Genomic DNA, 26,349 nt, shown 5'->3' on the forward strand with positions numbered 1-26,349 from the left:
AACAAATGTATCCAATTTAGGCAGCATCATATTCTCATGAACATTAGAATCGTTACCAAGAAACGAAAGTACCTGATAATTCAATTGGCGTACGTGAGCTCTAGTAATCGGTCCAGTGTGTATAGCAGCAGGGGCTGTGGGTGTAACAATGGTATTGATGTCCTCATCACTACCGCTGCGGAGCGGTACTGCCGCTTGTGACTCCTCAGCGGTACTACCGCTGGGTAGCGCGGTACTACCGCTAGGACCCAGACAAGAGAGAGAAGATCTCTTCGTCGAAGCTGAAGTCGAGGCGATAGGACCAGGCAGGCTAGCGGTAGTACTGCTGCGGAGTCACCGGCGGTAGTACCGCTGCGGAGCGGTACTGCCGCTTGTGACCCCTCAGCGGTACTACCGCTGGGTTGCACGGTACTACCACTGGGACCCAGACAAGACACAAGAGAGAAAAGATCTCTCCATCGAAGCGGAAGAGCTCTGAGGGTGAGAAGCGGATGTGTACGTGTTGATTCCACCCAAGCAATACCCCAGCAGATCTCCTCTTGATAGTACGGTGCCCTCTACGCAACTAGTCCACCGAAAGAGAAACGAAAGAGCTACACCGTCTTGAATGACACTTCGAGGGGAAGAAATCGTCTCGTGCCAAGGATGAATCCCTGAAATATTCAAAGCACACGATTAGTCCGCAAACACGTTGTCATCAATCACCAAAACCACATCGAGAGAGATATGCCTCAACAATAAGCAACGGTGTGGTGAGCAAATTACAGTAGTGGTTAAATTGCATTATATATGAGTATGAATATTAATGACATAATTAGCATAAGAGTGTCACATGCGTAAATCTATAGACCGTTATCCGATTGCATCTATAGCTATTACTCCACTCCAAGGCCACTATTCAGCATGCATCTAAACTGGCGAGAAAATTGTGGCCATGTCAAAATCGGCAAGCCGCTAGAGAGAGACTCTCACCCACGTGTCGAACGCAATGTCAAGGTTTCTCCCCTCCTTGGTCACCCAGATGAACGGCCGGTCGGAGCCTCCAGGCCTATGGTGAGCTCAATGATCTGCCACGGTAACAAATAGGCGAGCACATATCATGGAGGCCTCACATTGAGCCAAGAGATGATCCAGCCTGCGTCCATGGCCGGGCGATGGCCTCTCACACCTTTCGGTCGAGCCGAGCACGTCTGTGTAGCCCTTCATGAACATGCCTTTCAAGGCGACCCACAAAATGATGCAATAGGTCGTGACAGCTTCAAAACCGGGCAATGGGCAAGGCTGTGCTACAATTCTAGTAGCCAAGCCAATTGTTGGAACTGCTACAATATGGAAGCATGCATAGTTTGGTCCACGGCCCATTGGCTTCAAGAAATACTCCCTCCTTAATAATCTAAACGCTCTTATATTAGTTTACAGAAGGAGTACTTTACTTCTTGCACAAATAAGAATGATGTGTCCATTGTTCAATTACGCTTCTCGAAGCTCGCATTTTCTTTGTTCCCCTGATTGTGAAGTTCATTCATAGCAATATGAAAATCGTCCGATGAATCCATTTCGCTGGGACCGATCGACTTGAGGTGGAACAGGGGATCTAAAATTCCTTGCAAATATAAGTAGTTTATCTCGGCTGCAACTTGGTGGCGTAGGTAGGCAAAAGATTCAGGAGAAAATCTGAGGGGAACAACAACTATTTTTGTCTCAAATCTAAGCCTTCTAAAAAATATTCTTCACAATATATCAAAGCCGGGGGCGCCATTGAACAGCTCTAGGAGAATGCATGCGTTCTGATATCACTACGCACAACTCCTATAGCTACTGACCCTACGCTTCACACACCCTGCCTTGTACTATCACTGAAGAGCTCGGCTGCTGCTGCTGTGTACTACAAAATCTTGAGGACTGCCTAACGACATCATCGGCCGACATTTCGCGACGATCGCCAATCCAGCCTCGGTCCGAGTCCTTATTTGACTGAACACGCTAAAATCCATCACTTAACAGCTGCAGACTTCGATCCAGCCTTGGTCGGGGTCCCAGTCGGGCAACGGCAGGCCGGTGCATGCCAATTCCCTGATCCTGCCGACCGGGCTATTCGACGACATGTCGTCGTCGTCGGGCTCAAAGTCTGACTCCCAAAGTGCGGCGTCCAGCGTGCTCGTGGGAGACTCCCACGTCCGCTTCTTCACCGCCTCCTCCTCTTTCTTGATTGGCGTTGCCAGTGCCACGAATGGGTGCTCTAGGAGCTGCGCCGCCGTGTCACGGTCAGAGGCGCGCCTCCGCAAGCACCGGCCCAGGAAGTCCTTAGCCTCCGGCGAGAGCCACTGTGGCACCTCTGGTACGGCGTCGGTGAACCCGATTCGGTGCAGCACGGCGAGCACGTTATCATCGGCGTCACCCCACGGGACGCGACCGCCCGTGGCCATCTCGAGGACGGTGCACCCCAGCGCCCACACGTCCGCCGGGGGACCCTGCTCCTCCCCGCGCGCCACCTCGGGCGCCATGAACGTCGGCGTGCCGCCGAACGGCTGCTTTGTATGACCCGCCGCCCTCGCGCAGCCAAAGTCGGCGAGCTTGGCCCGCCCGTCGGCGCCGACCACCACGTTCCTTCCCTTGACGTCCCCGTGCACCATGAGCCTCTCGTGGAGGTAATCCAGCCCCCTTAGCACGTCCGCCGCGTAAGCCCTTACGGCTTCTTCCTCGAGCCCGCGCCGCTGGTGACAACCTCCACCGTTCCTTGCCGCCGCCGCCACGTCGGCGAGTGATCCGCCGGGCGCGAACTCCAGCAGCAGGTGATCCAGCGCCCCGATCGAGCGGAACCCTAGGCACTTGACGACGTGCGGGGAGGATAGGCCGGACATGATGCCCCATTCGCGGCGCAGCTGCGCGGCATCCCCGGCAGCCGCCGACTTCACGACGAAGAGCTCCCCGGAGGCCGCGTCTTCCGCGAGAGATACAGCAGCACCAGACGCGCCCTGGCAGAGCGGGCGGAGCAGCGTCCAGCCGCTGCTCCCGTTGATCGGTGCAGCCATTGCTAGCTTTCTCCCGGCGTCGGCGGTGTGGTTCATGTTTGTGTGTCGGGAATGCCACCCAGTGGTACGTCGATGGGTCTGGTGCGGAAGGTATTCATAGCGGGAGGCTGGCATGCTGGCAGGCAGGCAATCTGCATGCAGTGTCAAAGGGGCCAGAGTAGGTAGCGCGTGGCGATAGCTCATTGACATGTGGCCCAGTATGGCCGGTTGGGAAGTTAGCAACGTGGAGCTTATTTAGGAAGGGAACACATGTTTTAGCCAGTTTTTTCCTTCCATATATGCATGTTGTGCAGGCAGGGAAAACTAGCGGCTAAATGGAAGGCGTGTTTTATTTTCGAGTTTAATAGGAATCAAACGTGCCAAATGTGCAGAACTGTTAGAGTTTTGGTTAGTCATCCACCTGTTGAGTCTATATACGGTGAAAGTAGAAGGGAGAAACAACGAGGACACAAGATGTCGACCACATTATTCCTCCTTTCAATGGACGACGGGATAATGAACAACAGCGGAATAGTACCGACTAGCGAGCGTTGCCGGTCACTTTGCATCCTGAGAGCATCTTCAACAGCTGCCCAACACGTGACGCGTTAAAAATAAGTTTGCAGCGCGTCGATCGCCTGCTTTGGCGTGGCGGGGAGCGCTGACTCTAGCGGTCGCGATAAATTTAGCACGCACGTAACTCCAGCAGGCGCGCTAAAATGCAGCGCGCACGCTCTCGCACGAACACTCTGGACTAGATTGCATAGATATTTTTTAGATAATAGTAATAATGTATGTGCAATACATGTTTATATTAGGTAAAATATTAGTTTCATGTTATCCTAAAAAAAAATTAGTTTCATGTTATATTATGTAAGATATATCTGTTGACGTTGATATTTGGTAAGATATCAATTATTTTTTCGCAGGAATGATAGGATATTAATTACATGGCAGATTTAAGGGATAGCGTTGAGCCAAAACCTGTTTATAACCAATGAAAGTGATGGATAATTAGAGCGTTAAACGTGTTTGATGCTCAACATTGGAGCGATTTGAACCGCTAGATAACATGATTTGACGGCCGAGATGGTTTAGATCTGTCCATTTGGATCTTTTTATATTGGTTTGGATATAGATAAAATAAACGATACATAGTTCATCATAGTATAGATAAAATTGTACATAGATTTTTACATAATTCATAGCATAGATAGATAAAACTACGGTGCAACTACATAAAAACTACAGTGCAACTACATAAATAAAAACTACAGTGCAACTAGATAAAAACTATGGTGCAACTACAACCTACTCCGAGTCGCCCTCCTCATCATCATCCTCGCTAGTGTTGTCCGAGGTATCGAGTCAAATGTCCTCCCAACGAGAACCATCATCCTCAAAGAACGACTCCCCACCTGCTTCGATGATATCGCACTGTGATATGGCCAGTGCCTTCCGCCGACGCCTGTCCGCCCGCTCCGCGCGGTGCCTTGCCGTCCTCTCCGCCCAGTAGGGGCACTCGTTGGCGACGTCTTCCGGGTGGCGCCGGTGTCACTCCGCCATGCTCCGCACGATCCTGGTCCGTGATAAGACGAGGCGGAGGGGCGACGGCCTGCGCCTGCTCGCGCGTGTAGACGTCGTGAAAGTTCATCTGCGCCGGAGGCCTCTCAAGGCGCCACACCGCCGCGTCGTATGTGCGGGCGGCCTCGTGCGCGGATCTCGAACGTGCCGAGGCCAAGCTGGACGTCACCGGACCGAATCTCGGTGTAGTAGGTGCCACCAGGGCGCTCGCGGAGCAGCAGAGCAAGCGGCAGAGGGAGCGGGCAGAACGCGCGTGGCAGTGTGAAGACCGCGTGGTAAGCGCCGTAATTTATAGGCGCGCCAAAAATGGTGCATCAAATCTAGCACGCGAGCTACATCCTTTCCCCCCGCGCTAGATTCCCTCCTCCGCTGGAGCATGTAAAAACGTCCCGCGCGCTAAAGTGACATTTTACCCCGCGTGTCTTTTGACACCGCTGTTGGAGATGCTTTGATGAAACGGCCAAAGAAGCTTCTATCCGCGCATGCGTTATCACAGAAGAACGCCTGGCACAAACGCCAGCTACTTCGGTGCTTCCCGGTGTCCACCAGAGCCCGGCACCGAAGCGGCGAAGCCGTGGCTAGCTCCTGTCCCGCCAGCGGGCGGCCAATTCCATCCGCGCGCCAATGCTGCACGTCGCCGTCGCAACGAAAAGCTCTCCGCGTTTGCCGCCGAGGTTCTTGTCCACTCGTGGTTCTTGCCAAGGCCTGCACTGCACCTCGAGATGCTTCTTGGCTTCTCTCTCCACATGTCACCATTAACCTCGGACGGGCGACGGGTACATATACGGCATGTCTGGCTGAGCAGCTGTGGCACAGCCGGCAGCCCAATGGACATGGACATGGCGCCGCCGCTACACTTCGTGCTGGTGCCGCTCCTTGCGCAGGGCCACGTGATCCCCACGGTGGACCTGGCGCGCCTCATCGCCGGGCGCGGCGGCACGCGCGTCACCGTTGTCCTGACGCCCGTCAACGCCGCGCGCAACGGAGCCGCCCTGGAGCACGCCCGCCGCGCGGGGCTCGCCGTCGACTCGCCGAGCTCGACTTCCCGTCGGCCGCGGCGGGCCTGCCAGAGGGCTGCGAGAGCCACGACATGGTCAGTGACCTGTCACATATCAAGCTTTTCTACGACGCCATGTGGCTGCTCGCGGGCCCGCTCGACGCGTACCTCCGCGCCCTGCCGCGGCGGCCTGACTGCCTGGTCGCCGACACCTGCAACCCGTGGACGGCGGACGTCGCTCGACGGCTCGGCATCCCACGGTTCGTGTTCCACGGTCCGTCCGCGTTCTTCCTCCTGGCGGCGCATAACCTGGCCAAGCACGGTGTGCGCGACCGCGCCTCCGGCGAGTTCGAGCCGTTCGAGGTGCCCAACTTCCCGGTGCGCACGGTCGTGAACAAGGCGATGTCGCTCGGGTTCTTCCAGTGGCCAGGGCTGGAGGCGCAACGGCGCGAGATGCTGGACGCCGAGGCCACCGCCGACGGCTTCGTCGTCAACACGTGCGCGGCCTTCGAAGGCGCGTTCGTCGAGGGCTACGCGGGGGCGCTCGACCGAAAGGTGTGGGCGGTCGGGCCACTCTGCCTCCTAGACTCCGACGTCGAGACGACGGCCAGGAGAGGCGATCGCGCGGCCATGGACACTGGCCGGATCAGCTCCTGGCTCGACGCGAAGCCTCCACGATCCGTACTCTACGTCAGCTTCGGCAGCATCGCCCGCTTGTTACCGCCGCAGGTCGCCGAGCTCGCCGCCGGGCTGGAGGCGTCGGAGAGGCCGTTCGTCTGGGTGGCCAAGGAGGGCGACGACCTGGACGCCGGATTCGACTCGCGGGTGGAGGGCCGCGGCCTGGTCATCCGTGGGTGGGCGCCGCAGATGAGCATCCTGTCGCACCCGGCGGTGGGCGGCTTCTTGACGCACTGTGGCTGGAACTCCACGCTCGAGTCTCTCTCCAATGGCGAGCCGCTTCTGACCTGGCCTCACTTTGCCGACCAGTTCCTCAACGAGAAGCTAGTCGTCGACGTGCTTGGCGCTGGTGTCCGTGTCGGTGTGAAGGTGCCGTCGACCCACGTATTCCTGGACCCTGAGACACCGGCAGTGCAGGTTTGGGCAGACGATGTCGTAAGGACGGTGGCCAAGCTGATGGACGACGGGGCGGCAGTGCGGGCAAAGGCAATGGAGCTCGCAGCGAAGGCAAGGGAGGCCATGGCAAAAGGCGGGTCCTCGGACAGAGACCTGGTGGGCATGATTCAGCAGCTCAGAAAGCTTGCGAGTAATGAGAAGGATGAAGTTGTGTCTACTACAAGTGTAGATAGGTCATAATTGATTGAGACTTAACGAAATCTCAATCAAGTGACATGATATTTAAGAAAGAAAAAAGAAAAGGCAGAAAAGAAATTTTGCATGTATCTCAAAGAACTTACTAATGTTGCATCGACTGAGACATAACCAAAGCTAAGTCGACTGACATCTAGCAAAATTCTTCTGATATGTCAGTTGTTGGGGGTATCTTGTTGAGGGCAGTCCTGCATTGGCATCTAATAAATTGCATGATTTGTATGATATAAGTTGGACCCTTTTTTTGAAAAGCACTGCTACATGGACGACATTCATCAGACGATACATGCACGACATGCCTATCACACCATCCATAGACAAGTGTGAAACAACAACTAACGGCTGAATTAGCCATCCTCCCAGTGTCGTTCAGCAATGTATCTTCCGTGAAGTACTTCCGTTTTTTGAAACAAATTGCAGGACTAAATTGCAAAGAGCCAGTGATACAACACACCCCATAAGATCAAAAGATTACAAACAAGATCTTGAGAATCCGATTCACCACATCCACCAACACGAAATGCCGGCTGTGAAAGAACATATTTCAAATGTGATCGGTTATTGTTCGCGGACGTACCCAAACGCGTTGGCCATATTAGTAGGAACCAAAATAATGTTAGTCATTGCGCTTCTTTTGGTCGCGTGGAAGCAAGAAGTACAGTTTGGCTGTGGTCAAGCCCTGCAAATATACCCACACTTTGTACGGAGGGCTTTATTCTTTCTTGAGTAAGGAAAAATCCATTTTATACTCCGTAAAAAAACAAGTTAAACATTAGCATCCGGTAAGCAGTAAAATAGTAGCCGTGGTCAGCGGTAACATGATGACAGTGTGATCGAAAAGGAAAAGTAACACGATGACAGTAAACGATCGGGTGTGTTTGGTTCGGAAACGAAGTTGAAATGTCACTATTCCATTTCACTGTAATGGGTAGGTTATGTTCGTGTGTTGGTTGAGATATTTGATGGAATGGAATGATTACGTTTCAATGTTTGGTTTGAGTGATGGAATAGAATGAATTCAGTTCAAAACATCTCCTATATAAAAGTGACGAGACTAGCTCTCATATGCATAGATATACAATAGGGAAACGATTGGGCGTGGTGCGCCGGCCGAACTTTGGGCCGGTCGCTTCCATGCGCGCTTCGCCCCAGCCACCCATCAAGCGACATGTAGACACGGGGGCCACCAAACGCTATCCTCTCTGCTTTCTTCAACCTCACGCGAATCTCGCCCCACAACACATGCATCTCTCGCCTCCCCCGTTGCAGCACGCGAGCAGCTCGCCGTTGACCATGGATGTAGTTTGGAAGATCGAAGTCCCCGCCGACCATGGTTGCAGCCCCGCTCGTGTCCCCCCCACCCCCCCACCTCCACCCCTTCTTCCTTGTCCCTCACTTCCTTTCTCCTCCTCCTCCTCAAAACACCGGGAGGACCGAGGTGCCCGTGCTACAACCATGGCCATGGGGAGGAGCTGCAACCGCGGTACTGGGAGAGTTGCAAACGCGTTTTCCCGTGCTACAACCATGGACACAAAAAGCTACATCCAGTAGATAAAAAAGCTTCAACCAGACAATAAAACACAGGAAAAGTTACAACCGTTTGACAAAAAGCTTCAACTCGCCGTTGAAAAAGTTTCAACCAGAGATTGACAAATCTTCCTCGACTACGGCCATGGCGTCTCTCTGTGATTTCACCCAGGCGCTGCTCAAAACGAAAAAAGTTTCAATCATTTACAGAAAAGCTTCCACCGTAGAGGGGAAAAGCTTCAACCATTGAGAGAAAAGCTACAACCGTGTCAATTTTTTGCTACAACGACATCTGTTTTTTGCTGGACCAACAGATTTTGCTACATCCAGCATCGTTTTCTACAGCCGGCATCGTTTTTTGCTGGAACTAGTCAAGTGTCTAGCTTCCACCAAGAAAGAAAATGCTTCAACCGTTTGTGAAAAAGCTTCATCCAACTAAAGGAAAAGTTTCAAGAGTGGCATGAGGAAAAATCTTCCACCGCGGGAAAAAGCATCAAACATCAATGAAAAAGCTTCAACCGCCAGAAGAAAAAGCTTCAAGCGGTAATGACAAAAAAGTTTCAATCAGGGGAGCCGGGCGAACGACGATGGCGACGAGGACGGCGACCGGCGACCGGGAGCGGCAAGGAAGGCGACCGGGGGCGACGAGGACGACGACCGGGGGCGAGGACGACGACCGGGCGGCAACAAGGACGGAGATCGGCAATCGGGGGCAAGGACGGCGACCTGGCGGCAACAAGGAGCTGCAGATCTAACCCGAGATAGAAGAAGCCCGGGACGAATCGTTTTTTTTGCTGCATCCAGTGGCCACGCGGGCTCGCATCGAACTGCTAGGGCTGGACCGGCTGAAACTGTTCGGCCGGTGCGCCGGCGCCTAGCATCGCCCTATACAATATGACCAAGTATAAAATCTTTGTATTTTTGGAAACATAATATTGGTCGGACCCGTGGCATTCCGTTCGATGACTGAAACTAAACAGACCCTAACTGACGAGGTCTCGCTTTGGTTTTGACAGTTGCAGGTTCAGACGGGTCCTGACGAAGCTCAATTTCCCGTCGCCGCCTTCCATCTGTATCCGCCGTCGCCTCAACTCCCGGCGGCGGTCCGAGGTCAGAGATCTTGTAGCTTTATCCGACCGTCTACGACTCGGATTCTGAGGAGGTACGTGACCTTTTTCCCTTTCCCGATCGCAATCGGTTTAGGATCGAGTCCGATTTCAACTTAGTTAGAACCCCTGGCAGGCAGCCCTTTTATAACTGCCTATATAATTCAATTCAATCAACACAATCTTCGTCCTCTAGTCTGATACCTAGACTGCCTTGGCAGATTATATGACAGACAGATCCGTAGAGCGGATGATGAACCGGAGAATTGATAGCCCGGAGGAGGAGCAGATGATCGGAGGGGTGCGTAAGCGGCGGCAAGGGCAGGCGAGCTACTCTGAACGCACCGGCAAAAAGCTGGAGAAGCAGAAGCACCTCTACCTGCTGATCGATGACTGGAGCAAAGGCTTCACCCTTCATAAGATTGACAAGGACACTAACTACTCTGACCTCCGGGAGCCTGGCGTTCTCCGGTTAATCGCACCCGTGCCTCGTCGTTGCATGACCTTCGCTGCCATGGGCGGCAACATCTTCATCACCACTAACCCACGCCGTGGACAGACCTCCAGCCTCGTTTACGACACAGAGGCGCGAAAATATATAATAGAACACCTGCACCCAGGCCCTTCCTATCTAGCCATCCATTCTGCGCTTCGTGATTCGTGCAAACACATTTATCTTTTTTGTTTCTCTCGCATAAAACATGTTTTGAAATTCAAACCTTTGCAGCGTGGCAAAGCTTTCTATCTAAAATCTAGGATAAAAATCTGAAAGATTTATCCTAAATTCTAGATAGAAAGCTTTGTCACGCTGCAAAGGTTTGAATTGCAAAACATGTTTTATGCGAGAGAAACAAAAAAAAATTTCAGATAAAAAGTTAGTTGTGTTGCACAGATCTTAAAACAATATTGGACAGTTAGGATAGCAGGGCCCGGGTGCAGATGTTTTAAAAATTCACGTCTTACGGAGACGGCCGGGCTGGCCGTCGGCCCTCCCCTCCCGGAACCACTGCTGTGTCACCATAGGTGTGTTGCCACCACCGATGCGCTGTATGCATTCCCATGTTTCGTCCAAAACACGCAGCAGGACTTCTTCCAGGCCATGTCGTTGGCACCAACGGAGAACGACGATCCGTGGGCTCCAAGGCCGACCATGGACTGGCGCTGGCAGAGCGTGCCCTCGCCGTGGCCGTTCACCAAGGAAGTCATCGACTCGTACGCCTTGCACCCAGATGGACGCACCATCTTCCTAACGGCGCACAGCAAGTACGACGGCCCAAGCCCGTGCCCGTCGGCCATGTCCACCTTCTCCTTCGACACCAAGGGCCAGCGGTGGAGGTCACATGGGGATTGGCCCTTGCCCTTCAGGGGCCAAGGCTACTTCGACAGCCAGCTCGATGCATGGGTTGGCCTCCAGAAGGATGGCACCATCTGCTCCTGCCAAGTTGCCTCCCGCACCAGCACAACCCAGTCGCAGCCGGACTGGAAGACGGTCAAGGAAAGGTTTTTCTCCAAGCCCCCTGACAGCAAGCGCCGACTGGCGGCGCCAATGGACGCCACTCTCACACATTTGGGCAACGCCCAGTTTTGCCTTGTGGAGTGTGCTACGCGAGGGAGTCGAGTACAAGGATGCTTTTGGCGACCGTGACGGCTGCATGCTCCGAATCACCACGTTTGGCCTCAAGTACAGCCATGAGGAGCTGCAGACCATGAACCGCATCACTAACTCGTATATAGTGTCAAAGCATGCCCCCTTGTTTTCTCCCGTAGCCTTCTGGATGTAGAAGAAGCTGCTAGTAGCATACTCTGTCCCGTCCGTCCACTACTCTGTATCTAGATGTATATTATGACACTATGGGCCGAATGGAATCCTTTCAGTGAAAATCTATGTATCTGAACCTAATTGATTTCGGGCCACTGTCTAGGTCACTACACATATGGAAGATTCGAGTTTCGTTTCGAATTAAGATTTTCATGTGGTTCGTTCATAAAGGAGTCATATTAACCAAAGATAACTTGCTAAAAACAAGTTGGATCGGTAACTTCGGATGCTGTTTTTGTGATCACAATGAAACGATTAAACACCTATTTCTCGAGTGTCCACTTGCAAAACTATTATAGCGCACAATACATATAGCTTTTAACGTCCACCCCCCAACGAGCATAAACACGTTATTTGATACATGGCCCAATGGAGTGAACATACATATAACGAAACATATTCAAATAGAGATATGAGCACTACTTTGGGCAATATGGAATACTAGAAATGATTTGATTTTTAATGAGACAAACTTCACGAATTTTTTGCAGATTATCTATAGAGCTACAACGTGGATCTGTATGTGGTCATTACTCACTCGTGTGAACTCCAGGGGGCCTTTGATTATTGGGTGCAACCGTTGGGAGACGGTAGCACTGGCTATCTTCAGCCGATTTGGACGACGAGCTGATAATAGGCTAGCTGTATAGGCATCGTAGCCTGCTCTGTATCGCCGGATGTGGCATCTTTTTTATGTTTTCTTTCGTTTTGCACTATGATTATGAGCCTCTTGTGGCCCCGAGACTCTATTACACTATTTTTAATAAGATGGCTGCATGCATCGATTGATGCAGAGGCCGGGTTTTTTTTTCACCTTTTCCAAAGAAAGAAACGACACTATGGGCCGAGTGATTATTTTTCTTATTAAGGGTGGACCTGATGTAAATTATGATTTCGGGCAATAAAATGTTTGCTTCTCTCTTGCCAATTGTGTGGAACCTGCTGAGCTATTTTCTTTGTATGTAGTTCTGGGAGATGATGCCTGTACTCATGAACTAAAAGATTTTGTGCGCTTTTGCTCATCACAATATATTGCTGTATCTTGTTGATAAATACATATGACGTGTTCTGTTCTCTCACCAAGCAATTTAAATATTTATTGCATTGTAAAAAAAAGAATATGTTTACAAACTACTCCCTCCGTCTCATAATGTAAGACATTTTTTGACACTAGTTATGATACGGATGGAGTAATTTATAAAAAGGACACCGAAGCGGATAGGGTCTGGAATGCCGGCAGGGAGATCAGATTGTGTATTTCTAGATAGTAAAAGTGAGGCTGCAGCTTCTAACTCCAAGCACAGTAAAGTTGTTTCCCGTGAAAATGTAGACTGAATGCTCCTGGAATTTACAGTATCCTTTCCTGAAGAAATCTCAAGTACTAGAGAGAGAAATAGGGCCTACTGGCATGAAGCTTCACAGATCAGCTTGCTGAAGACCAGCGCATCTACAACATCTGTGAGTTCTTGTCAGTGATATGTTGATATTTTGTCTTAGTTTGGTACCTTATGTAGGTGATGATATTTGCCTTTAAATTTGCATGTTGTGTCTGGTGATGCTGTTTGATTCTTACTACCGCTTATGACCTAGTACTATTTACTGCACGTCTAATATTGTGCTTAATTCATATGAAAGCTGGATGTATTTGTTGCAAGTGCGACCTTGTTTTACTGAACCAGCTGAGCTGAACTAAGACTAAATAATTTCGATATTGCACTTCTAGTAGAAACAGAACTCTCTCAACTGGCACTCGTGGTACAAATGGAAGATTTGGAATTATTCAGGATGCCAAGAGTATTTAACCAAAAACTACCACAATTCACGGAACCGTGACGAAAAACTACCACTTTACGATTTTGTGCACTACCGCTTTTTTCCTAAACTGTGGCAAAAAACTACCAAGTCTGAAAAGAGCCCGATTTGGCTCTTTTAAACGCGTTTCTGACAGAGTTGGCCCACACATAAGTGGGTTAAAAAAGCAATCGGGTCCCTTAAAAAAAAGCAATCCAGTCCTTCCTTGGACGGCGGCGGGCACCCGACGGGTACGCGATGTCGGTGGAGCTCAGCGCGAGTGCCGGCTCCACGTGGCCGACCGACTCGGTGGTGCGGGTGGTGCTCTGGAGCGGCATCGTGGAGGTGTACGCGGGCGTGGTGCTCGCCTGCGCCGTCGTCGGCAACCACCCGCCGGGCCTCTGCCTCGCGCACCCGGACGTCTTCCGCAACCCACATGGCGCCACCGTGCGCCCGCTCGAGCCGCTCTTCCCGGGCGTGCCTGGCCGCGCGCCCGTCGCCGCGCCCCTAGCCGAGCCCCCTGGGGTGCCTGGCCGCGCCCATGGCCGCCCGCCCGTGGCCGCGCGCCGCCCCGCCGCGCCCCTGGCCGCGCCCGTGGCCGCCGCCCCTGGCCGCGCCCGTGGCCGAGCGCCCCTGGCCGCGCGCCTGGCCCCGCCGCGCCCCTGGTCGCGCCCCTGGCCGGCGGCCTCACAAGGACTGGATTACTTTTTGAAAAAGAAAACAGGGACCCGATTGCTTTTTTAGCCTGCTTATGTGTGGGCCAACTCTGTCAGAAACGCGCTTAAAAGAGCCTAATCGGGCTCTTTTCAGACTTGATAATTTTTTGCCGCGGTTTAGGAAAAAAGCGGTAGTTTTTCGCACAAAATCGTAAAGTGGTAGTTTTTCGTCACGGTTCCGTGAATCGTGGTAGTTTTTGGTTAAATACTCGGATGCCAACAATAATGATTTGTGTGACACACAATGGCCAGGATGGTCAACAACCAAAAGATTCAATATCATTGCATGAGTAATCTAGGCCATTGGAACCGAGCTGCTCTTAAAAAAGGGGAAGCAGAACCAAGTCAAGAGGATTCAACCCTTCTTCATGTGCCAAAAAGCTTACCTGTTTCGAAGGAACTAGAGCTACATTTATTTTCAGTCTCCGCGGGGCAAAGGCCCGGCATGGGTTGACAGTAGCGGAGCGGTTTCGCAGCCCTCCTCTCCCTCTCTCCCCCAACCCTCTAGGTCGCCGCCAGGGGAGCTCTTCTATCGCGCCAATGGATGTCGGCCGCCACGAGCGGATATCCATGCGACCAAGATGGCAGGTGTCGGCCTGGGGGCATACCTCCATGGAGCCAACTCCTACACGACTCTAGTATCGGGCGGGGCTCTCTAGCCCGTTTTAGGGATCATAGCTTGGGGTGGTTGTGGCCACCGCCCTCCTCGTGTCGTGGTCATGGCCAAGTGCACTGGCGACTTCCTCGCTCGGCCCTGCGCTAGGGCTTGCTGCTCGGGGTACCCGCGCCTAACCAGCTCTGGGCATGTGAAAGTGCAAGCGTCACTTAAAATATATTTTGGAGTGATGACAATATGGTTAGAGGAACTAATATCGGGTGCTAAAGTTTATCTCAGGATATTGGTTCCAAGTTGTTCTTGATGGAGGTGTACGACCCCCCAATTCAAAAAAAATCAAAAGCTTGGTCTACCAGTGATTCGAAGGTTTTTCTTTTGGTTCGATTCGAGTCGTAGGAAAGACTGCACTATTAAGAGGGGTCAGGGTGGATATGCCTTGTGTGGGGATGCCATTGCCGAAACACAAACACCAGCCTACCCATTACTACCACTTAAATCCATAGTGTGCTAGCGTGTGGTACTCAGAAAGTGTGCAACAGAGACCCCCGTGCGCACGGGGTACTGCGTAACTTCCTGGGTACCCCATGCGCACGGGGTCTTTTGACCCCCGTGCACACGGGCTATTGCATAACTCCCTGGGTACCCCGTGTGCACTGGTGCGTTTGTTCCTGAGTACCCCTTGCGCATGGGGTCCAACGGGCAGAAACGGCCACCCGGCCAAGAACACTATAAAAGACCCTTCTTCCTCCTCCATCCCTAACCCTAATGTCTTGTTGAGCTCCACCATTGCTACACCCCATTTTGCTCAATACTCTCAATCCCTCCACCCAAACTTGTTGAAACTTTGGGGATTGGGAGAGAAAGACCTGATCTACATCTTGACCAAACCAAATCGCGTTCCCCAGAACATTTCTTCCCCATTGACTTGGTACTCTTGGAGCTTGGGATCCTAGGCGGTTAGAGGTTCCTCCGGAAGCTTCATTGCTTGTGGTGTGCTCCGGAGAAGTTTGTAAAGGTGTGGTGGTCGCCTTCAAGACCAACCCCGAGTGATTCGAGGCTCATCCGTTGGGGGTGACTCGAAAGAGATTACGGTGAGCCCTCATGGCGTTCCGCAAGCTTTAGCTCCGGCACCGCTCTAAATGGAGAGTAGCTCTTCCCCAAGGAAGAGTGAACTTCGGGATAAAATCCGCGTCCTCGCCTCACTTGTGGTTAATCTTTTCCCGCACTTTACTTTGCCTTGTATGCTTGTTGGCTTGCTAATTAGATTGTTGCCTAGCATATTTGGCTCTAAGCTTGCTTGTCATATAGGTTGTGTTCATATAGTTGCATATCTAGTGAACCCTATTTATCCGCTAAACCTTAAAATTGACAAAAAGATTAAAATTTGTAGTTTCCTATTCACCCCCTCTAGTCTGACCGTATCGATCCTTTCAATTGGTATCAAAGCCTCATGCTCTAATATAAGGTTTTACAACCTTAGAGGATATGGTCGACCTAGGGAATGTGGGAGGTGGCACACCCATTGCGGAGGATGGTGAAAACCTACCCCCCCCCCCCCCCCCGCAATTGGGAGGTGGCACTTGGTGCTCCGGTCGTTGCTCCCGCTGCTCCCGTTAACCCGGGTGCCCCCTTTACGTGGTCGATATTCTTTCAATGTTTGTGGACCTCAAAACCACAATGTTGAAAGAAGTTCGTTCCTCGGTCAAGGAGGAAATTGATGTTCCCTTAAATCCCTTGACATCCGCATCAAACTCATTTGATCCAAATGCCATTCATGATGCGGATGACTCGAGAGAACCCCCTGCATCTCTGGCTCGTACTCAAGTTCCCAAGTACAATGTCGTGGAACCCTTTTACTCACCACAACACTTGCAACATCATCGCATTAATCCTATTGGGCCTCCACCCCCTTTGAAAGCTAATGCGTTTGCTAAATAGAAGCTAGATATGGAGTCTCATATTCGCAGTGCTTCAACACAACTTTGGTGGATTGTGGTCAATGGATTCAACCCCAAGGACCCAATGAATCTCACTCTAAGAGAAGCGGTTGATGATCAACTCAATGCAACCGCCCACAACATGTTGCGGACCGCGGTGACTGAAGACTATAGTTACTCCATTTCTCTCCTTAAGACCGCCAAGGAAATTTGGGATTGCCTTGAGGAGGCTCTCGAAGGAGATGAAGCAATTTGAAGATCTCGATTGGCTTTGCTCAAGCAAGAAGTCAATCTCTTTGTGAAGAATGAGGGTGAGTCCGTGGAAGAGGTTTACCAAAGGTTGAAGTCCCTTGTGCTCAACTTGAGAACCTTTGGGTGCACTTGGGAAAATGATGATTTCATCAAGGACAAGTTCATAGATGCTATGGTTCTCACGGAACATACCATGGTCATGATGTTACAGCAATGTCTGGATTATCACAAGTTGATCGTGGCTCAAGTTGTCTCCACTTTCTCCACTCATGTTCTTTTGGAGACCAAGTACAAGAAGACCTTTGCTATTGCTCACGCAACCAAGAACTCCAATCTTGCCTTGAAGGCCAAGAAAGTGATTAGTCAACCTTCAAGGGATGAAGAAGTGTTTGAAGAAACATGTGAGGAAGATGTTGACACCTCATTCCCGGCAAATGACTTTGCAGAAGACTTAGCTCTCTTAGTCAAAAAGTACTCCGGGACCATGGCAAACAAAGGGAAGAATCTTCAAGGAAGATCATTTGGATGAAGAAAATGCTACAATTGTGATATCCCAAGACACTTTGTGCATGCTTGTTCGTATGAGAGACATGAAGAAAAGTACGAGAAGCTTGTTCTCAAGAATGAGAAGTTCACCAAGTTCACAAAGAGGAAAGATGACAAGGCTCTAGTCCATGAAGAATACATATCCGAAGATGAAGATGACGGTGATGATGATCAAGTGGGAACGGCCGCCATTGCCATGCATGCCACTACCTCCTCCTCCTCCACCGGCCTCTTCGACTCTCCAAACGAGGACAAGCCTTTCACTCATTGGTGCCTTATAGCTAAAGAGGTAAAAGCAAAGTCCAAATCTCAAAAACGCGCCACCTACACTCCCAATGTTTCATGTAAGATAGTGGAGGATGAGTGTGACGAGGGTGTGGATAATGATGAGGAATCCTTGATGGATTTCATGAAAACTCTTCATGGTGAAGCTCGTGCTCGTTTTAGCGATCTCCTTAAGTCACTTGTCGAATGCGATGATTTTATTGAGAACGTTGAAAACCTCCTCATGGAGGAAAAAAAGAGAGTAGAACTCCTTGAGCATGAACTACATGAAGAGTGTTTCATGAGAGCATCACTTGAGGAAGTCTTGTCGGCTCATCAAATTGACTTTGTTAAAACCAATGATGCTTTGCAACTTGCTCTTGAGAACAAGGATGCTCTTAATGTTAGAGTTTAAAAGCTTCTAGTTGATCACACGAGAATTATTGAGGAACATGGGTTCCTTGTGACTAGTTCCAAGGTTCTCAAAGGTGACCTCATTGCCCTCACCGAGTCTTATGCTCAAATTAAAGCTACAACCATTAAGGCACTCACTTTCGTATCCCATATGGAGTTAAATGATGAATCTTGTACGGCTAACTTTGTTCATGATTTAATCTCTCTCCAAGAGGAGAATAAGAAGTTAAAGGCCCAAATTGAGAAAGGGCCAGTGTATTGCATTCAAGGGGAGAAAAACCTCAGTGACCTCTTGAGCAACCAAAAGGAGTGTGTTGCCAAGGAGGGAATTGAGATTGACCCCTCTTCCAAGAAAATGAAGAACAAGAAGAAGAGAAACAAGAAGAAGATCGGTCCTACTCCTCCTCCTCCTCCCCAAAAGGTAGTATTTGTGCAAGAATGGCACAAGAGAAGGAGAAGGAAGAAGAGGTTGTTGGGTATGGCAAGGTCACTAGGGACAAGGCCATTCCCAAGGGTTTTACCGACAAGAACAACCCATCCTATGTCCTCATGAGAGGAAATAATGGTTACACATTTGCAAAATTTGTTGGCACTAACTATGATGATTATGCTTGGCTATTTGGGTTCCTAAGACCCTTGTTGCTAACTCCCTAGGACCCATTGCAAAATGGGTACCTAAAACCAAAGCTTGATTCTTGTAGGACTATATCTCCGGTGGAAAACAATGGGTGATTGGTGGATGCACCAATCATATGACCGGAGAAAGGGAGATGCTTGTGGAGTTCGTTGATTCACTCAAGGCCTCTTCGAACATCTCCTTTGGTGACAATAGCAATGGTAAGGTATTGGGTTCAGGCAAGGTGGTAATATCTAATGATTCATCACTTTCAAATGTCATGCTTGTTCAATCCCGTCACTACAATTTACTTTCAACAATTCAATTGGCATGTGTTGGTTATGATTCTCATGTCGGTGAATTACATGTGGCCATCTTTAAGACAATCAATCTCAAAGTGGTCTTTGTTGGGCATGTTGAAGACAACCTTTACGTGGTGGATTTCTCAAAAGCGAAAACTCACCTTGCAACATGCCTAATGGCCAAGGCCGACATGGGGTGGCTATGGCACCGACGTCTAGCCCACGTTGGCATGAGAAATTTACAAGCTCTCTTAGGGAGCACATCCTTGTACTAACCAATGTGTCTTTTGCCAAAGATCGTCCTTGTAGTGCTTGCATTGCTGAAAAATTACATGAAAAAGCTCATAAAGTGAAGACTATCATCACCACCTTGGGGCCTCTCGAGCTTATCCACTTGGATCTCTTTGGGCCTCTAACTTATGATAGTTTGGGAGGAAGGAGGTATTACCTTGTCATTGTCGATGACTACACAATATATACTTGGGTGTTCTTTCTAAAGACCAAAGATGAAACTCAAGAAACCTTCATTAACTTTGTGAAAGAAGTGAAGGAAATATGCCCTAGAGGCAATAATAAAGTTGTTGTTTATATTTCCTTATGTCATGATAAATGTCTATTATTCATGCTAGAATTGTATTAACCAGAAACTTGGTACATGTGTGAATACATAGACAAAACAAAGTGTCCCTAGTATGCCTCTACTTGACTAGCTCGTTAATCGAAGATGGTTAAGTTTCCTGACCATAGACATGTGTTGTCATTTGATGAACGGGATCACATCATTATGAGAACGACGTGATGGACAAGACCCACCCGTTAGCTTAGCATAATGATCGTTAAGTTTTATTTCTATTGCTTTCTTCATGACTTATACATATTCCTCTAACTATGCGATTATGCAACTCCCGAATACCGGAGGAATACCTTGTGTGCTATCAAACGTCACAACATAACTGGGTGATTATAAATATGCTCTACATGTGTCTTCGAAGGTGTTTGTTGGGTTGGCATAGATCAAGATTAGGATTTGTCACTTCGAGTATCGGAGAGGTATCTCTGGGACCTCTCGGTAATGCACATCACTATAAGCCTTGCAAGCAATGTGACTAATGAGTTAGTTGCAGGATGATGCATTATGAAACGAGTAAAGAGACTTGCCGGTAATGAGATTGAACTAGGTATGAGGATACCGACGATCGAATCTCAGGCAAGTAACATTCCGATGACAAAGGGAAGAACGTATGTTGTTATTGCGGTTTGACCGATAAAGATCTTCGTAGAATATGTAGGAACCAATATGAGCATCCAGGTTCCTCTATTGGTTGTTGACCGAAGATGTGTCTCGGTCATGTCTACACAGCTCTCGAACCCGTAGTGTCTGCACGCTTAACGTTCGATGATGATTTGTATTATGAGTTATGTGTTCTGGTGACCGAAGTTTGTTCGGAGTCCCGGATGAGATCACGGACATGAGGAGGAGTATCAAAATGGTCGAGAGGTAAAGGTTCATATATTGGAAGGTAGTATTCGTGTTGGGGAACGTAGTAATTTCAAAAAAATTCCTACGCACACACAAGATCATAGTGATGCATAGCAACGAGAGGGGAGAGTGTCGTCCACGTACCCTCATAGACCGTAAGCGGAAGCGTTATGAGAACGCGGTTGATGTAGTCGTACATCTTCACGATCCGACCGATCCAAGTACCGAACGTACGACACCTCTGAGTTCAGCACATAGCTCGGTGACGTCCCACGAACTCCGATCCAGCAGAGCTTCGAGGGAGAGTTCCATGAGCACAACAGCGTGATGACGGTGATGATGATGCTACCGACGCAGGGCTTCGCCTAAGCACTGCTATGATATGACCAAGGTGGATTATGGTGGAGGGGGGCACCACACATGGCTAACAGATCAACTGATCAACCTGTGTGTCTTGGGGTGCCTGATACGTCTCCAACGTATCTATAATTTTTGATTGCTCCATGCTATATTATCTTCTGTTTTGGACATTATTGGGCTTTATTATTCACTTTTATATTACTTTTCGGACTAACCTATTAACCGGAGGCCCAGCCCAGAATTGCTGTTTTTTTTCCTATTTTAGGGTTTCCAAGAAAAGGAATATCAAACGGAGTCCAAACAGAATGAAACCTTCGGGAACGTGATTTTCGGAACGAATAAGATCCAGGAGACTTGGACCCTACGTCAAGCAACCAATAGGGAAGCCACAAGGTAGGGGGGCGCGCCTACCCCCCCCCCCCCCCAGGCGCGCCCTCCACCCTCGTGGGCCCCCTGTTGCTCCACCGACGTACTCCTTCCTCCTATATATACCTACATACCCCCAAACGATCAAATACAGAGCCAAAACCCTAATTCCACCGTCGTAACTTTTTGTATCCACGAGATCCCATCTTGGGGCATGTTCCAGAGCTCCGCCGGAGGGGGCATCGATCACGGAGTGCTTCTACATCAACACCATAGCCTCTCCGATGAAGTGTGAGTAGTTTACCTCAGACCTTCAGGTCCATAGTTATTAGCTAGATGACTTCTTCTCTCTTTTTGGATCTCAATACAAAGTTCTCCCCCTCTCTTGTGGAGATCTATTTGATGTAATCTTCTTTTTGCATAGTGTTTGTTGAGACCGATGAATTGTGGGTTTATGATCAAGTTTATCTATGAACAATATTTGAATCTTCTCTGAATTCTTTTATGTATGATTGGTTATCTTTGCAAGTCTCTTCGAATTATCATTGTGGTTTGGCCTACTAGATTGATCTTTCTTGCAAAGGGAGAAGTGCTTAGCTTTGGGTTCAATCTTGCGGTGTCCTTTCCCAGTGACAGTAGGGGCAGCAAGGCACGTATTGTATTGTTTCCATCGAGGATAACAAGATGGGGTTTTTAATCATATTGCATGAATTTATCCCTCTACATCATGTCATCTTGCTTAAAGCGTTACTCTGTTCTCTTGAACTTAATACTCTAGATGCATGCTGGATAGTGGTCGATGTGGGGAGTAATAGTAGTAGATGCAGGCAGGAGTCGGTCTACTTGTCTCGGACGTGATGCCTATATACATGATCATACCTAGATATTCTCATAACTATGCTCAATTCTGTCAATTGCACAACAGTAATTTGTTTACCCGCCGTGAATACTTATGCTCTCGAGAGAAGCCACTAGTGAAACCTATGGCCCCCGGGTCTATCTTCATCATATTAATCTTCCAACACTTAGTTATTTCCTTTGCCTTTTACTTTGCTTTTATTTTACTTTGCATCTTTATCATAAAAATACCAAAAATATTATCTTATCATATCTATCAGATCTCACTCTCGTAAGTGACCATGTAGGGATTGACAACCCCTTATCGTGTTGGTTGCGAGGATTTATTTGTTTTGTGTAGGTGTGAGGGACTCGCGTGTAGCCTCCTACTGGATTGATACCTTGGTTCTCAAAAACTGAGGGAAATACTTATGCTACTTTGCTGCATCACCCTTTCCTCTTCAAGGGAAAACCAACGCAGTGCTCAAGAGGTAGCAAGAAGGATTTCTGGCGCCGTTGCCGGGGAGGTCTACGCAAAAAAGTCAACATACCAAGTACCCATCACAAACCCTTATCTCCCGCATTACATTATTTGCCATTTGCCTCTCGTTTTCCTCTCCCCCACTTCACTCTTACCGTTTTATTTGCCCTCTCTCTCTATCCTCCCTCTCTTTCTCTATTTGCCTCTTTTTGCCCGTTCCTCATTTGCTTGTGTGTTGGATTGCTTGCTTGTCACGATGGCTCAAGATAACACTAAATGTGTGACTTTACCAATACCAACAACAATGATTTTATTAGCACTCCGATTGCTCCTCTTACCGATGCTGAATCTTCTGAAATTAATGCTACCTTGCTGAATCTTGTCATGAAAGATCCGTTTTCCGGCCTTCCTAGTGAAGATGCCGCTACCCATCTAAATAGCTTTGTTGATTTGTGTGATATGCAAAAGAAGAAAGATGTGGACAATGATATTGTTAAATTGAAGCTATTTCCTTTTTCGCTTAGAGATCGTGCTAAAGCTTGGTTTTCGTCTTTGCCTAAAAATAGTATTGATTCTTGGAATAAGTGCAAGGATGCTTTTGTCTCTAAGTATTTTCCTCCCGCTAAGGTCATCTCTCTTAGAAACGATATTATGATTTTTTAGCAACTTTATCATGAACATGTTGCACAAGCTTGGGAGAGGATGAAATTAATGATACATAATTTCCCAACACATGGTTTGAATTTGTGGATGATTATACAAAATTTCTATGCCGATTGAATTTTGCTTCTAGAAATCTTTTAGATTCGGCCGCGGGAGGCACTTTTATGGAAATCACTTTAGGAGAAGCTACTAAACTCCTAGATAATATTATGGTTAATTATTCTCAATGGCACACGGAAAGATCTACTAGTAAGAAAGTGCATGCGATAGAAGAAATTAATGTTTTGAGTGGAAAGATGGATGAACTTATGAAATTATTTGCTAATAAAAGTGTTTCTTCTGATCCTAATGATATGCCTTTGTCTACTTTGATTGAGAATAATAATTAATCTATGGATGTGAATTTTGTTGGTAGGAATAATTTTGGTAACAACGCGTATAGAGGAAACTTTAACCCTAGGCCGTATCCTAGTAATTCCTACAACAATTCTTATGGAAATTATAATTAGATTCCCTCTGATTTTGAATCTAACATTAAAGAATTTCAATGCTTTGATCGAAGAAAAATTGCTTAAGATTGATGAGTTGGCTAGGAACGTTGATAGAATTTCTCTTGATGTTGATTCTTTGAAAATTAGATCTATTCCACCAAGCATGATATCAATGAGTCTCTCAAAGCCATGAGAATTTCCATTGATGAGTGCAAAGAAAGAACCACTATGATGCGTGCTAAGAAAGATTCCTTTATAAGAGCGTGTTCTTCTAGTTTCCATGATAATAAAGATGAAGATCTAAAAGTTATTGATGTGTCCCCTATTAAATCTTTGTTTTGCAATATGAATCTTGATAATGATGGGATTGATTATGATCCACCTTTACCTAGAAGGCGTTCCAAAAATTCGGAGCTTTTAGATCTTGATGCTAAATTTGATAAAAGTGGGATTGAAGAGATCAAAACTCTAGATGTTAATGAACCTACTATTTTGGATTTCAAGGAATTTAATTATGATAGTTGCTCTTTGATAGATTGTATTTCCTTGTTGCAATCCGTGCTAAATTCTCCCCATGCTGATAGTCAAAATAAAGCTTTTACCAAACATATAGTTGATGCTTTGATGCAATCTTATGAAGAAAAACTTGAGTTGGAAGTGTATATCGCTAGAAAACTTTATGATGAGTGGGAACCAACTATTAAAATTAAAATTAAATATCATTAATGCTATGCTTTGTGTGATTTGGGTGCTAGTGTTTCCACGATTCCAAAGACTTTATGTGATTTGCTAGGTTTCCGTGATTTTGATGATTGCTCTCTAAACTTGCACCTTGCGGATTCCACTATTAAGAAACCTATGGGAATAATTAATGATGTTCTTATTGTTGCAAATAGGAATTATGTGCCCATAGATTTTATTGTTCTTGACATAGATTGCAATCCTTCATGTCCTATTATTCTTGGTAGACCTTTCCTTAGAACGATTGGTGCAATTATTGATATGAAGGAAGGAAATATTAGATTCCAATTTCCATTAAGGAAAGGCATGGAACACTTTCATATAAATAAAATTAAATTACCTTATGAATCTATTATGAGAGCCACTTATGGATTGCCTACCAAAGATGGCAATACCTAGATCTATCCTTGCTTTTTATGCCTAGCTAGGGGTGTTAAACGATAGCGCTTGTTGGGAGGCAACCCAATTTTATTTTTATTCCTTGATTTTTGCTCCAATAATTTATGTAGCCTCTGTTTTGGTTGTGTTTTTGTGTTTAATTAGTGTTTGTGCCAAGTAGAACCGTTGGGAAGACTTTGGGAAGGTCTTGTTAATCTTGCTGTAAAAAACAGAAACTTTAGCGCTCACGAGAAATGCTGCCATTTTTATTTGGAAAGTGCTATTTAGTTAATTATTTTTTATATGATTAATATATAAATTCCTCACGTCCATAAATTTATTTTAGAATTTTTGGGGTTCCAGATCTTGCGCTAGCTACAGATTACTACAGACTGTTCTGTTTTTGACAGATTCTGTTTTTCGTGTGTTGTTTGCTTATTTTGATGAATATATGGCTAGTAAAATAGTTTATAAACCATAGAGAAGTTGTAACACAGTAAGTTTAACACCAATATAAATAAAGAATGAGTTCATTACAGTACCTTGAAGTGGTGTTTTGTTTTCTTTCGCTAACGGAGCTCACTAGATTTTCTACTTTAAGTTTTGTGTTGTGAAGTTTTCAAGTTTTGGGTAAAGATTTGATGGATTATGGAACAAGGAGTGGCAAGAGACTAATATTGGGGATGCCCATGGCACCCCAAGATAATCTAAGGACACCTAAAAGCCAAAGCTTGGGGATGCCCCCGAAGGTATCCCCTCTTTCGTCTACTTCTATCGGTAACTTTACTTGGAGCTATATTTTTATTCACCACATGATATGTGTTTTGCTTGGAGCGTCTTGTATGATCTGAGTCTTTATTTGTTAGTTTTACACAATCGTCTTTGCTGTACACACGTTTTGAGAGAGACACACATGATTCGGAAATTATTAGAATATTCTATGTGCTTCACTTATATCTTTTGAGTTATATAGTTTTTGCTCTAGTGCTTCACTTATATCTTTTAGAGCACGTCGGTGGATTTGTTTTATGGAAACTATTGATCTCTCATGATTCACTTAGATTATTTTGAGAGTCTTAAATAGCATGGTAATTTTCTTAGATTAGTAAAACTTTCTTATGAGTGTGTTGAATACTAAGAGAAGTTTGAAACTTGATAATTGTTTTGAGATATGGAGATGGTGATATTAGAGTTGTGCTAGTTGAGTAGTTGTGAATTTGAGAAATGCTTGTGTTGAAGTTTGTGATTCCCGTAGCATGCACATATGGTGAACCGTTATGTGATGAAGTCGGAGCATGATTTATTTATTGATTGTCTTCCTTATGAGTGGCGGTCGGGGACGAGCAATGGTCTTTTCCTACCAATCTATCCCCCTAGGAGCATGCGCGTAATACTTTGCTTTGATAACTTGTAGATTTTTGCAATAAGTACATGAGTTCTTTATGACTAATGTTGAGTCCATGGATCATACACACTTTTCTTCCTTCCATCGTTGCTAGCCTCTCTAATACCGCGCACCTTTCGCCGGTATCATACACCCACCATATACCTTCCTCAAAACAGCCACAATACCTACCTATCATGGCATTTCCATAGCCATTCCGAGATATATTGCCGTGCAACTTTCCACCGTTCCGTTTATTATGACACACTTCATCATTGTCATATTGCTTTGCATGATCATGTAGTTGACATTGTATTTGTGGCAAAGCCACTGTTCATAAT

General features: G+C 47.4%; 1 protein-coding gene and 2 pseudogenes across 1 annotated transcript; 2 read left to right on the plus strand and 1 right to left on the minus strand.

Moving 5' to 3' along the window:
* Nucleotides 1–1,997: 1,997 nt before the first annotated feature.
* Nucleotides 1,998–3,221, minus strand: LOC123106869 (mitogen-activated protein kinase kinase kinase 18-like). Its single transcript, XM_044528938.1, has one exon. The coding sequence runs from the start codon at nucleotides 3,219–3,221 to the stop codon at nucleotides 1,998–2,000; it is 1,224 nt and encodes a 407-aa protein (XP_044384873.1).
* Nucleotides 3,222–5,376: 2,155 nt separating this feature from the next.
* LOC123106764 (UDP-glycosyltransferase 73E1-like) lies at nucleotides 5,377–7,053 on the plus strand (annotated as a pseudogene).
* Nucleotides 7,054–9,804: 2,751 nt separating this feature from the next.
* On the plus strand, nucleotides 9,805–11,919 carry LOC123165054 (uncharacterized; annotated as a pseudogene).
* The last annotated feature ends 14,430 nt before the right edge of the window (nucleotides 11,920–26,349 follow it).

This window comes from Triticum aestivum, chromosome 1A (genome assembly GCF_018294505.1).
Source record: "Triticum aestivum cultivar Chinese Spring chromosome 1A, IWGSC CS RefSeq v2.1, whole genome shotgun sequence".
NCBI classification, from domain to species: Eukaryota; Viridiplantae; Streptophyta; class Magnoliopsida; order Poales; family Poaceae; genus Triticum; species Triticum aestivum.

Bases quoted from the DNA above. Each gene is read 5' to 3' on its own strand.
- LOC123106869 (XM_044528938.1), bottom strand. From the start codon at position 3,221: ATGTCAATGAGCTATCGCCACGCGCTACCTACTCTGGCCCCTTTGACA.